The 13850-nt window shown below is 43.4% G+C and overlaps 1 protein-coding gene across 3 annotated transcripts in view; it reads right to left on the bottom strand.

The window, feature by feature from the left end:
* ATRN (attractin) overlaps positions 1-13850 on the bottom strand; it is a 338155-nt gene that overhangs the window by 149417 nt on the left and 174888 nt on the right. For all 3 annotated transcript variants that reach the window (XM_076065925.1, XM_032950359.2, XM_032950360.2), the window contains exons 23-24: positions 11843-11921; positions 9708-9865 (exon numbers count right to left, since the gene is read on the bottom strand). In XM_076065925.1, the coding sequence (XP_075922040.1) occupies positions 9708-9865; positions 11843-11921 (237 nt within the window). The remainder of the gene's footprint in view (positions 1-9707; positions 9866-11842; positions 11922-13850) is intronic.

The raw sequence follows: 13850 nt of genomic DNA, 5'->3' as shown, positions 1-13850 counted from the left end.
GGACATGATGCATTTGTGTCTGATAAGCCATGAGGTTGGTTTACATGAAGAAGCAATAACAAATCACCTCTATTGACATTGTTTTGTTGCTGGAACAAAACACAAAAAAACAGCTGCGCTTGCCGATTCCTTGCCAAGGCAATCACTGCCATAGCGCCGGTGTTCTGGTGACGCACAGGTGCAGAGAGGAGAATAAATGACATGCGAGACCACCTATCATTATATTAATTACCACAGCATTTGCAGAGGCAGTAGGCTTTCTACTTGCCGTGGGTTAGACATTTTAGGGCACAATAAAGCGACAGAGAGTGGGGGTGGTGGGAAAAAGGCATCCTTATCACTGGCTGCAAACTGAAGCATCCTTAAAAAGCGTGTGTTTTCGAAAAGGAATATTATGAACCCCATAGATCTGAGAGAGTAAAGTTTGACATAAACAAGGCAGCACGATTTAATTGTCATGCTCTATTGCCATGGAAACAGGCAGACGTCATTGCCTCCAGGCTGACTTTAGTTCCGAGCAGTTAGCTGCTGCTATATCTTTGGAGATTTAGCACCAAAATTTGCTTTAACCATTACCCCACAGCAGCTAAGACTACGAGCAGCACTGCAACCTAATGTGCAAGATACTTAAAAAAATGGGCAATCACTTTCGTTGTCTATGACGTGTCGTTCTTTTCGCCCCTCCCCCCCCGACCCCAAGAGAGAATAATGCTGCAGCAGACGAGATAAAAATATATATATAGAAAACTGCACATTAACGCGGATCGCTTTAACATTCAGTGGAAGTGCCTTCGGCTCGGAGAGCAGACAATGAGTGCGGCGAGATTGGAGGACTGCGGCGAGGTGTGTGCGGCGGTGGGGGTAAAAAAGAAAGTTGAACAGTGGTCCCGGTCCCACAACACACATCGATCCATCAAAGGTCTACAACAATAGATGATGAGTATAAAAGGCCACTCCGTTTCCCATTGGCTTGCACTTGCGCAACTTGATTTTTCTCTCTCCCACCAACCCTTGTTAAGATAACCCGGAATTCACACCTACGCGTGGGAACCTTTGGCGAGCACCAAAATACCTTCGCAACGCATTCTCTAACCGTCCATCCAGATGCATATATTTTTTATTATTTTATTTTATTTCAAAGATGGTTACTTAATTGATTTTGTCTCAAGCTCACGGAATGGGTGGACAGGGACCAACGATGAGCAATTTGCCCGTTGGTAGAAGACGTCTCTCCCCCGGTGTGGAGCGAGACACAGCCCCCGTTAATGTTTCACAATCAGCACCGACATTCACCGGCATTCACCGGCCACGTGCGCATTCAATGCGGAAGCTGAATCAAGTCCCAGAGTTACGAAGAACTAAAGACGACTCCCTCGAGCGCGGCAGGGGTGGGAATCGCCACGCTTGTGCGAGGGTGGCTGTGTACCCCTATTTTTTTGTGTCTGCTGTTGAAAAGATCAACTACTCAATTCGAAAAGTAAATCAATATGGCCAATAACCCAGCACCAATGGAGAAAATATTATAACTCCAATACAAATTCAAACAGCATGTCAACAAACAATAGGCTATTACAAAAAAAAACCTAAATATCAAAAAAGGTCGATCATACTGCTGCCATTTCCACTTACAAGTCCCCCTTAGTTCCACAGAGCTGCCGATCAACATCCCGAACCCCACTCCACCCCACGAAAAAAACCCTCTTCCCGCTCACCTCCAGCCCCTTTCCATATCATTATCCACCATCCCAAATAGTTCCATAGTTCCATTTATTTGGTATAGCCCTGTGAGCCATTCGGCTCTTGAATCGGGTGCAACCGCAACAAACAAAAAACAAAACATGAACAAGAAAACATCTTAAAGTGACTATGTGACTGTGCAAACAGAAAATCCAGGAAAAAAACATCAAAATATTCCTGAAATAGCACCGTACACCAACGCTGTGTGCAAAAATCCCAGTGAGATGCAAGTCAAACAACAACAACAACATCCACCACAAGACAACTAAGATTAAGGCCATCAGTCTAACTCCGTACTACAATAAACAAAAACATGGCCAAAACCAAAAAAAGTTTTCGAAATCACCAAAATAAAAGCCATAAATGCAATGTAACAGTGATCATAGGGACAACAGTGATCATAGGGACAAATCTAAAAATAGAGCCGTCCATTAAAAGTCTGTTGGACCACTTAAGCAAACGGGGGACCACGAGTAAGGAAAAAAATATGCGCCATGGGATCGAAAACTGCGTAGGTCAAAACGGCAAAGTATATTTGCGTGTCTTTGCGAGATTGCAAGGCTGGTTTCTTGGGATTGTCATCATTCCCACCGCACCAGCCAATCAGCTGCCAGAAATACCCCCCCCCCCACCTCCTTGCAACACGGCTACCGTGAGGTCCCGATGCAATATGGCAGCGGTGACATCAACATTTAGAGCGCTTCAAGCAGGAAAATAAAAATATTTATTTTTTAATGATTTTTTTAAAGTAATGCCATTGTGTTTTTTGGGTGCATGTATTTTTGTGTGAGTGAATGCGTGCGTGGGGATGTTTTTATGTGCGTGAGAGAGTGCTTTTGCGTGTATTTATTCATGATAGTGTGCGTCTGTGCAGGGAAGGAGGGAGGGGTGCCATTTTTTTTTCAATTGTGCAAACGCGTGTGTTTGTGAGTGCGTGGCTGTGTACGTTTGTGTCTCCGCGTGTGTATTTGTGAAGTTGTGTGCATGTGAGTGTGTTTGCGAGAAGGTGCGAGCGTGTGGACTGGGAGTAATTATTGTGGATTTTATGGTGGTCTCGAACACCCCCAATTTACGCCCGAACTCAGCATATGCAATGTCTAGAATAGCCCAAGCCATTCTGTACTCCGGCCCCAGATTTGTCTTTTGTAAACAATTCTGATCTGCCATCCTCGGCTCTCCCATATCACTCATTATTTGCCAAAACAATACACCATGTCTATAACCCCTTACACAACTGAACACACACACAAAAACTATTTAGCCCTCCCAGTATAATATACGTATGCAGTAATGGATACCCATTGTGATCTATATGCATCCATTAACCCGCCCCCCTCAGCCTTCACACCTGATTGGCTCACAAGTGACGACATCACATGAATCCCCTGTATTTAAGACCGACACAGGAGGAGAATTTATCCACAACTCTGGCTGTCGCCTGATGATGCTGGTTGTAATTACTGGCGAAACGTCGTACTCAGATTTTCAATGTTGTGGCTTGGCTCTCCAACACAGCAGTGTGCTGGACTAGTAATGCATTGGCATGTTCTGTTTACGTGACAAACCTTGCAAATTGACTGTGTCAGGTGGTGGCGGGTTTCAGGACACATATATATACGTGATCTCACCCAACAAAAAAACCCTCTTAACGGTTAACCGACCCAGTCAGTGCAACCCAATGCAAAGCAATGCATAAGACTGCGCATCCTAAAGGTCACCTGGCAATTCATATACAAAACACTGGACAACCGTTGCACGGTGTGAACACACTCCGTATAATGTTGACGGTTTCAATTACCCACCCAACCCTGCATTTCGAAGCTGAAACCACCCCCAAAGTGGCACGCTATGGTTAATTTTACAATTTGCCTTCTCCCACACCAATCAAGTCAAGAGGCGTCAGCAAAAACCTTAGAAATAATGCAAACAAAATGTTTCTTGATGATGTTGCGTTGCTTATATGTAACATTGGAGGGCACTAAAACTGAAATGAAATCAAATGTCCCCAGAAAAATCACGCGTCGCTGGCGATAGGAGTCACCTGTCGACACGTATGTCAGCATGACGTTCATTACGCGCTGTTGTTGCACAACCTGCCAGGGGTGTCTGGTCCACAACTAACAATAACAAAAAACATTTAGATTCGGTCAAATTAAGCGCCTGCATTCCTGCGATAGAGCGTGGTACCAGAGTGAAATGGGCGAGCATAAATATTGTTTCAAAGTGACACAACAATGCACCGTGTATACACAAACACACACAGACGCGAGGGGCTTTGCCCAAGAGTTGTGTGCATTCGCAGCACCGTCGCCGTGTTTGTGTGTAAACACTGCGAATACAAAGAGAGGCTCAACGGGGAGGGCCCAAACAACAGAAGGCAGAGAGAGAGAGTAAATATTAAAAAACACAGCCAAGATAACTTCTGAAGACTGGTAGTGTGCAAGCAGACTGTTTTCAAAGCACTGTTGCCAGCAATTCCCTCTGTTGGTGTTTCATTGACACTGCATTATAACGAGTGCTTGAGGACACGCCATTGGTGTGGTCGCACGTTAAAAATGTGGTCACTCAAAGGAGCGCAATGACAATGGACGTTTTGTATGTAATAAGAGATAGACTACAGCGATGATTTCCAAATTGAGGTCGAAGAGACATGAACACATGTAAAGAAGAGTTATATTCGTTTAAGGATATTACAGTATAAGGATGATATCAGAGGGTTTTTTTTCCCCTTCATTTTACGAACTATGATTTTTAATACATTAGTAGAGTCAATTGATTAAGTATAAATATTATTTTTTTCATATATTCTTGACAAAGGCTATTTTTACGCAATGTTATTAGCAAAGGGTCAAGTGAAGGTGACGAATAATAACCAAGGGTCTTGATGCCACCAATACTGGCCATTGGCCTCTGTATATTCACTAAGATCCCACGGTGTTTGAAAAGTCGATACTCAACCTCTAAGGTCTGTTCTGTACATCTGAGACCAGGCCTTAGAGGGTGAACTCCTTCCCGGGAATGCTTAGTAAACATATCCCTTCAGAGTTACCACAATATAAATGTATATCGCCCTACTTATGCAATGGTTTAATGACATTTTCCCCAGCTCTGTAGTGACTGTTCGTAGCTTCGTGGGCCTTGATTCTCACACATTGCTTCCAACATCTTTCACCTTCCCACTTTAATTATCTCACTCCTGCTGCTTTCCTTGATTTCATCCGTTTTCAAATATTTCAACCCCTGCCGGGGTAACCTATTCTTTCAGCCCTTGGGTGTTCTCAACCTTATCAAGTTACTTTTAGCTTGGTTCCTGATGCTTCGAAGGAGGTCTACTGAATCTGAGTGTGTTCCCTCCTGTTGAAAAGATTTACCAATCCGCTTTAAAATTCCAGGAATTGGTCCTTTATCAGAATATAAGGCAAAACTGTTGGAAAGTTTCAGACATTGTTTGAGAGAAATTGTAGACGGAGGAAATAGCCTTCCTTGAATTTCTGTCGAGAGAGATTAAATCATGAAAAGCAGCCGGACATCGCAGAGTGCCAATAAATAACAAGCAGACACGCATTTTTTATTCACGCATTTTCTGAGTAACAAATTGTCACCTATGGCGAACGACACTCAGATGGCAAGCCTAGCTGATGTAGTCAGTGCCAACAAATGCACATGCAATGGTACCAGCTGTGCATGATCAGTCCGCCCCACTATTCCGATATCAGTTATTCAGTGTCAGGTCCACTACATCTAAACATGAGCAGTGCCCTTTTGCTCAAAGGTAAAGTGGCCAATATTATTTATACGTCTCATATAAGCTGTTTGAGTAAAACCGACTAATAGGAGATCCGTAGTTTCATTCCAATTGCATACAAATCTGAACACAATCTATTGCATGCAATTTGTAAGGTCTGTCAATTTGAATCACATGTGATAAATTAATTTACTGATTTGTATGCGCAGGAGCCTTTTAAATGGTCAAATTTAGCATCGGAATTGAAGGGTTACGGTTAATTCAACAGCTCTCAGTACTAAAAAGTTGACTATAACCGCCGAGCAGACACTTGAAACAGCAGCAGCAGCCAATGGAAGTGATGTATGCCTCGCAGCAATACCCAACCTAATTTATTCAATGAGGCCCTTAACAGTGCCATTCAAGTCAGACACCTACTTAGCAGCACCATACGTACGCTAATGGGTTCTCTTCTCCGTAGTTTCTCGTACTACTTTCCGTGGTGAACCCATTCCGATGAGGTACGTGTACACCGTCAAAACGAAACTGGAAGAACACTGCCGGTGACATCATGGCCCGAGCGAGCAGTGCTAAACGGATCTCTCTGACCCTGACTGTAAAACAAAAAAAACCCAACCCTCTCTCTCCCCTCCCCGCCTTGAGATACGCACTGGACTTGGGAGTTGGAATGACTGTGGCCGTGTCTCCTTTCCCTCACCTCTTTTTCACCCTGGTTCTGTCCCCTTTCCCTCTTGCCATTTTCCTCGCTTGGGGTTCCCTGGATGTCCCCTACTCGTGTGTCGGTGCGTCTCTCCCCTTTCTCTTTTCCCTCTCCCCCTTTGTTTTTCCCCTCTATCCCCCCCCTGCCTTACCCCTCCCCATTCTCTTTCCGGTGTCTCCTGTCGGGTGGCTTGAGAGCGTGGATGGTAGTCAGTAATGTAGTTCTGTTTAACCCCCTTCCTCGTTGAGGGTTGTTGCGCGGAAAGTGAACCAGGGTCCCAGCTTCGAGGGCTGCTCTCTGGTCTCACCGGGAGTCCAAGGAGGTTGATTTGTTTTTGTTTCAAGGCTTGCGGTTGGGCTCAAGGTTGTGGATTTTTGTTGTTCGTTTCACCCCCCCCCCACCCCTTTCCATCGCTTTGGTCATTGCGTCCCGGTCGGGGTGAGTGCGGGAGAATGCCGAGACGCCTTTGTCCTTCCCCGATAAAAAAAAAAATGCCTGACATGATGCGGGCTTGAGACTCCTCAACCCGACCTCCATTAATCGCGACCAAAGAGCCCCCCCCACCCCCCCCGAGGGTATGCTCAGATGCAGTGGACCTCCCCTTAGCGATGTCTGCGGTATAAAGTCCAGCCCCCTCAGTTGAAACAGCCCTCGGGGAGGGGGGGCGGTAGCCTGAAACTAAAACGGCGTTGAACAATCTTGAGTACATATTACTGTAAACCCTTGATCTTGCGGCTAGGCATAGGCCGCTCTGGCAAACTGGAGGGGGATCACGGCGGCAGCTTCATGGAAACTCTGGCATGGCAAATATTGGAGCCCTCGCGTGATCAGAACATTTAGCCACAAGCTCGAGGGGGAGGGTGAGGAGCGAGAGAGCTCGCAGCCGGAGGGTCCCCGGAGATTGTGGTGGGCTGTTACATGCAGGGAGGTCGGGGGGGTGAGGAGGTGGGCACTTTGGGTGTTGACCACCCCCCCCTTCCCCCCTCTGGGGATAGACAGGATTCAGTCACCGCCCCGTGGGACTTCTGAGGAAGACGAGTAGATTCAGGCGCATGAAGGCTTCCCCATACTTTTGTCCCTTAAAATAATTTTCCAGTCCCTATATAACAACCTCACCGATGCTCCCGCTCGCAGTCTCCCCACGTGTGTGGGGCAGTGAGCCCAATATCCTCCCCATCTATGGACCCAGGAGTACAGAGGCCGGGCCTCAGTCCGCAGAGTTTTTGTACCCACCCCCCGTGCCTTGTACTAGGCTCTTATTTTGTTGCAAAAAAAAACAAACTGATATAAAAACTCAACTAAAATTACTTCATCAGTACCAAGGCTCCCACAAGTTTAAGCGGAAGGGCGTGTGGCATAGTTTAGCATCAGCTATCATAGAGTGTGATCGTGTAGATATGGTTCTCTGCAGTGAAAACAATGTATTTAAAAACAATGGCGCTATGCCCCTATAACTAAAATTAACGCTGAACCGGTTACAGGTTCCAAGATTCAGGGGTGAACGGGACACCCACCCTGCAACTTGCAGACGCCTCGGAACGGGAAAGAGTTAAATTGCGATAGAAATCCACTCTGGCCATACGTATTATTAATGCCTTTGACATCTGTTAACAGGTCATAACACGTATATTAAGAATACACACAAACTACATATAACTTTAGTGAAATGCAAATTCACTGCTTTTAAACCATTAAAGACGAATATGTAATACTTATACTCTTTGCCACAGTCCATATCGGAGAGTGGGCTCTGTTTAATCCTAGCAGTGAACCATTGGCTATGGGATGTGGTCTTGATGAAAGCTTCACCATACCATTGGGAGTGAGAAGTTCCATAAATGTATGAGATCTGTTTTAGCATTCGAACACTGTAACGTTAGAGTATCTGTATATTTTAACTTTCACTGGAGTAGAATGAAGTTTTATTTTTTTCTCCCCGATTTAAATGCTGCTGAAATGTTATTACGAAGGTCACCTTTGCGGATATGATCCTGCATTGTCTCTCAACAGGCCCCCCACCTGGCTAGAAAGACATAATTAACCCAGTACACTTAATGTGTAATGTTTGCAATTCATGCAACAATTACCTCCAAAATTCAGCAAATAATTAAGCAAAATTTTTTTTAATCAAAAGTTACTATGATGCAAGTTTAGTTTTCTTTCATTAAAATAAGCTAAATCAAGCCAAAGTTATAACAAAGTGTCTCCATGATAAAGGTTTTTGGGTAAGATCGCGTTATTTATAAATGTGTCGTAACCCTCCACCACCCGACACAGCCAATCAGTAAAAAAGTGTCACGTTGACAAAAGACAAATAGTTCACTACTTTAGCCCACCGGTGTGTTGAAGAGTGAATGCACAACATTTACAGTTTGAGTATGGCGTTTCGCTGGTAATTACATCCAGCATCATCGGGCAATTCACCGTTCTCATGATCAATCTTGTCCCTGACATCCTTGGAAAGCTCTTTGGTCTTGGCCATGGTGGAGAGTTTGGAATCTGATTGATTGATTGCTTCTGTGGACAGGTGCCTTTTATACAGGTAACAAACTGAGATTAGGAGCACTCCCTTTAAGAGTGTGCTCCTAATCTCAGCTCGTTACCTGTATAAAAGACACCTGGGAGCCAGAAATCTGATTGAGAGGGTGTCACATACTTATTTCCCTCATTAAAATGCAAATCAATTTATAACATTTTTGACATGCGTTTTCTGGATTTTTTGTTGTTGCTATTCTGTCTCTCGCTGTTCAAATAAACCTACCATTAAAATTAAAGACTGATCACTTCCTTGTCAGTGGGCAAACGTACAATATCAGCAGGGGATCAAATACTTTTTTCCCTCGCTGTACAACCGATTAAAAAAAATGTTAAACACAGGTGTGCACAACACCTGCTCACAACCGTTGGGCAAGGGCCCACACATGACACACGCTGGACTACAAGTGCAAGCACCTTATCCCAATTAACCTCCTGTCCAAAAGCTGGCAGGGATTTTGAAGGCTTTTTGGATTTTTTCAAAACCAAGAATAGAGGTTTAAACTACCTTCCAAGAGAGAATTGGTACAAAAAAAAAACCTATCCACGTGGGACGGAGATGAGAGAAATGTGGCAACGTATGAAAAAAAGTTTCCCAGTAATCTTGACACACCATACAGTAATCCCTTTAGCCTTATTATACGCAGACACTATTCCCGATCAACAAAGACAAACTCCAACTCAACCGACAACTACCAATCAGGCAGTATTTGTGCATGGCTCCATTTTCCCATGGCAGAAATATGCCGTTGAATCATTGCAATTATAATATGCTGCGCTACGATACGAAATTAATAACGTTCAAGTTGTACTGCATTTCTACATTTTAAAGCATCTTCAAAGCATCTGCTGAGCACTGCATCAATCAATATGAAGGTTATAAATATTGCTCAAGGGATAAGCAACATGCAGAATGTGAAACAGATTGATTTTTTGAATTGTGACCATTAATCCGTTCGCATCTCATAAGTTGCGCCATAAAAAACAAACCTGTATCTTGACGGGCCACGTGAAGTTGCTGACGTAGACGTAGAAGGTGATGTTGGGGTTTCCTCGAAAGTCAAACTTCTCGTTTGAAAAGGAGCTTTTGTATTCACGGATCTGAGCCTTCGAAACGATGAGCACCTCTTCGCCCATCATTGTGCCCGCTGGGGAACGCACACAACACATGCGCACAAGCAAATGTCGCGCACGGTCATGTGCATGGACAAGAAAAACGCAATTGCATGTTTGCATAGGAACGTAAATGCACGCGTATGCACGCCCAAAAACTCTCGTGTGCGTGCCCACGCACGGGTCAAACAATAACACGCCAAAGCAGGCGTGGATTGAATAGCGATGCAAGTTTTGATGGCCAACAATGAAACGTGACAATAACGAATGGAAAATTTAAACTGGGAATCCTTCATGAACACAACCCTTAAACCGTTACAGCGGATAAAGTATGTTTCAAGCATGTAACGTTTTTAAAGCTCAACATGTATCAAGAAGCGCGAAAATTAGTTGTGTACGGCCTACGTGGCAATGAGTATGTGCGAGCATATTTGTGCACACGTGCATTCAAATTGCGAGGACATTTTAATTTGCATACATACTCAGCAAATATAGAAATCCACAGAGTAACGTTTAACTTGATCAACTTATTCTTTAGCATTTGACACGGCCAGAGATTTAAAAAGTGCTGCCCATCTGCTCCCCCTTATCCTGAAACTCCTGCATACATTTTAAAACGTGCTGGGAATCCTTGCACAAAGAAATTATTGTCGACACACTGCCAGAAGTGTAAATGAGTTTGCTGTACCCCGGAGTATTGAATGAATAATGTACTCTCTAGAATGCCACCCATAAATTTGATGAGAACTATTTAATGCGAGTTAAAATAACACAATGGAAAAACCAAAACAGGGAGGAAAATTCATCTGCAGAGTATACCGATCTTTCATAAATTTTCTTCCACACCAAAAAGAAGAAAGCTTTAAAATTGCAAATTAACTTAAACCGGAATTTAATCAAGCATTTGCACAATGGGGATTAAAGAAATGCAGGCCAAAAATGTCTCAAATGGGCTCAAATTATATTTTACAATCGAGGCATATGAAACCTCGTTCGTGACATCACAACGCTCCACTGCCAGTTCTCACGAAACTAAATGCAATGAGTGCACGCAATTGTGACGCTTAAAACAAATCGGCATGCACCATTAGAAGTGATTCATGTAGCAGTTCATCATTTCCTTAGGATAATGCGGTAAATGCTGTTTTGTTTAATTTGTTCTTAGAATAACAAAACACGGTTATACGCATTAAGGGTGAAAGCGGTAATTTTCCACTTAAAATATCACCAATAACATCGTTGTGCGTACAGGTAGAACACAGAGTCATCTATTCCTAATGGAGTTGGGGGGGAAAACGGCGAGGATTAACGTACTCGTGCTCAGCAATCTGGCTTCGGGACGGTGCTCTGGCCGAATTACACTAATGCCACACACACGCCCTCGCTTGTGTCACGATGCTAGGAACAATTTACTCGGCGCATCAACGCCGCTTCGAATACAAGCACGGTTAACTTCCAGAGTGCAGAACGTATGAACTCGTCAAAGCGGTACAAAAGTCCACAATTAAAACTCTGCACTCATAGCAACAGTTGCGTACGTGTTACTGCATTAATAATTAACGTAATTCATTCAATGCATTGCTTTAATTGCGTGACGATTCACAAGCGATACATTGATAATATAATCGTCAGTGTGTGTATATCGTAAGAAACATAAATGTATGATGGTAAACCAAAAATATTACTTAAATGTTATGAAAAATATTATTCAAAGCCAAAAGTACCATTATTGAATGAGGTCAACTATAAAACATACCATGCATCCTGGATGTTAACTGTAAATGTTAATTCAGTATACAACAGTGCAAAAATACTCACGCGGCGTATACCAATGCCTTTATGATATATATAAAAAAACAATAGAATATCTGAAAAACTACACCGTAAAAACATGTTTTGATGACAGAAAATAAGTAAACATAATATGACAAGTTCAGAAAAACCCAAGGAGTGCGTAGTGTTCATTTATTTGGTGGCTTCACGACCAAACGTGCCCCCAACCTCCCCCTTACCTGTGGAGCCGGAAGACCAAGTGATATTGAGGTTCACGTTCTTGGATGTGTTGATGAACATGTCGAGGTCTCGGTTTGACTGCAGAATCACAGACGGCAACAATTGTCTCACAATCATCCTTTTTGTTTGCAATACATTAAAAAAAAAATTATAGATCTATATCACCCACATATCAATGGCGGTTGAATTAAACAGCCGTGTGGATTGCTGCCATGCGGTAAGGGACGTATTCATGATCGCTATCTATTGTTGGGACTTTAAACGTGGTTGGCGGACAAGAGAGAAACAGGAACCCCTTTTGGCATAACCGTACAAACAAAAAATAGAATCACATCTCGTTTGGAAAACAGAGGCAACAAAAACACAGATTTAAAAAAAAGGAATGGCGCTCTTTAGAGAACAAACCTTTGGCTTCAGTGTGCACACAGCATATATACGTCAATATATGTATGCACATACAACACAACTGTTTACTGTTAAAGCTCCGTAAGCAAGATAGATACGGTCCTTAAAATTCATCCACATGGAATACATATGAAGATACCGGGAATAATATTGTAACTTTCAGGATTTATATTGCAGTGTATCAGCTCTTCACAAAAACATTAGCCTTCAGAATTCAAATTATTCCCCGTTAAATTGTAATCGTTCTTAGTGCATTAAAACTGCACGCGAGTGGGGGGGGGGGTGTGGGGGTGGATGCACTATGTATGGACACCGTGTCAAGGATTTACAGAGGGGGAGTAATCCCTTTTCTTCAGCTCATCGTTCGTTGACGGCGGGATAACAGTGCCACTGACGGGAAGGATTAATTTAAAGCTTTGTGCATCTGCACGAATCACACGGACGGACGCGGCTGGACGTACGCCGCTCGGGACATATCTCGCAAGCGGTCACGGCGCATCCCAGGTCGGAGTTTCAGAAGCTAATGAACTTCGCGAGACAGCGCGTAGGTAAAGCCAAGCCTTGCGCGGATCTGACGAGGTGCCCCCCACACACACACACACAAAGCGTGCCCGATGCCAGTGGCGGTGGAGAGGCATCGCGCGGGGAACTTAGCCTTGCCCTTTTGCTCCCCAGGCCCGTGAGGGAGACCTAATTACTGCTAATAATAATAATACAATTATAAGCAGTCGGAGCAATCCGACAGGATTCGTTACCGTCAAATTTGCCCCTCTGGATTATTTTGCTTGACGGCGCAAAACAAGTTCGTTTGTGGCAGTGAGCAGGAAAAAGGGGGAGGTGCCGTTTCCAGGGCAATCTCATTGCCGCTATTTTTTCTGCCAAAGAAAGCAAAGTATTATTTTTTTTCGAAACTGCACATATGCCTGCCTACAACAAATCCCCGTTTCGTATTTTATTTTCTGCTTGCCATTTCCCAAACCCATGAATGTGATTAACCAATATTCCTCACGGGTTTCTATATTTATTTCATGATTGATATAGTACGTTCGACATGTGGTCAACGCACGCAAGTAAGCAGTTGCCAACTGTTGTTTTGAAGATCGGCAAGTATAAATTTATGTAATTAATGTGAACAAAATATGCACATTTCTGATGCTTTCGTAAATATGTTTTGCATTCAAATTTACAAGTCTAGGTTGAGCACATTTAAAAATCAGTGAACAGCCGTTGAACATAATAATAATAATAATAAACATGAGGTTATGTGCTGCTGCATCAAAAATAGATGATTAGTTAAAGACTGTCACGGAGGTAAAATAGTGTAAACAAATACACTTACAAGAGGGTCAATTAAAAAGGAGACTGAAAACTGCATAGACAGATTCATAAAGATGAATCACACTGATATGGTATGACATAAATACCCGCGTGGAATCATACGAACCGACTATGAAATTCACAATCGTAATTATTATGACGTCATTGTAAAACATGCGACAGCTCTTTATGAACGTGGCAACACCAATAGTGCCATCCATCGCATTCGTAATCTGGATACGGTCTAGCGCCCCGACCACTTAGTGTTCGTTGCAAGCGCGCATA

Source organism: Petromyzon marinus, chromosome 9 (genome assembly GCF_048934315.1).
Source record: "Petromyzon marinus isolate PM22_M1 ecotype Great Lakes invasive population chromosome 9, UKy_Petmar_22M1.pri1.0, whole genome shotgun sequence".
NCBI classification, from domain to species: Eukaryota; Metazoa; Chordata; class Hyperoartia; order Petromyzontiformes; family Petromyzontidae; genus Petromyzon; species Petromyzon marinus.
This window is presented reverse-complemented; position numbering and strand designations above follow the sequence as displayed.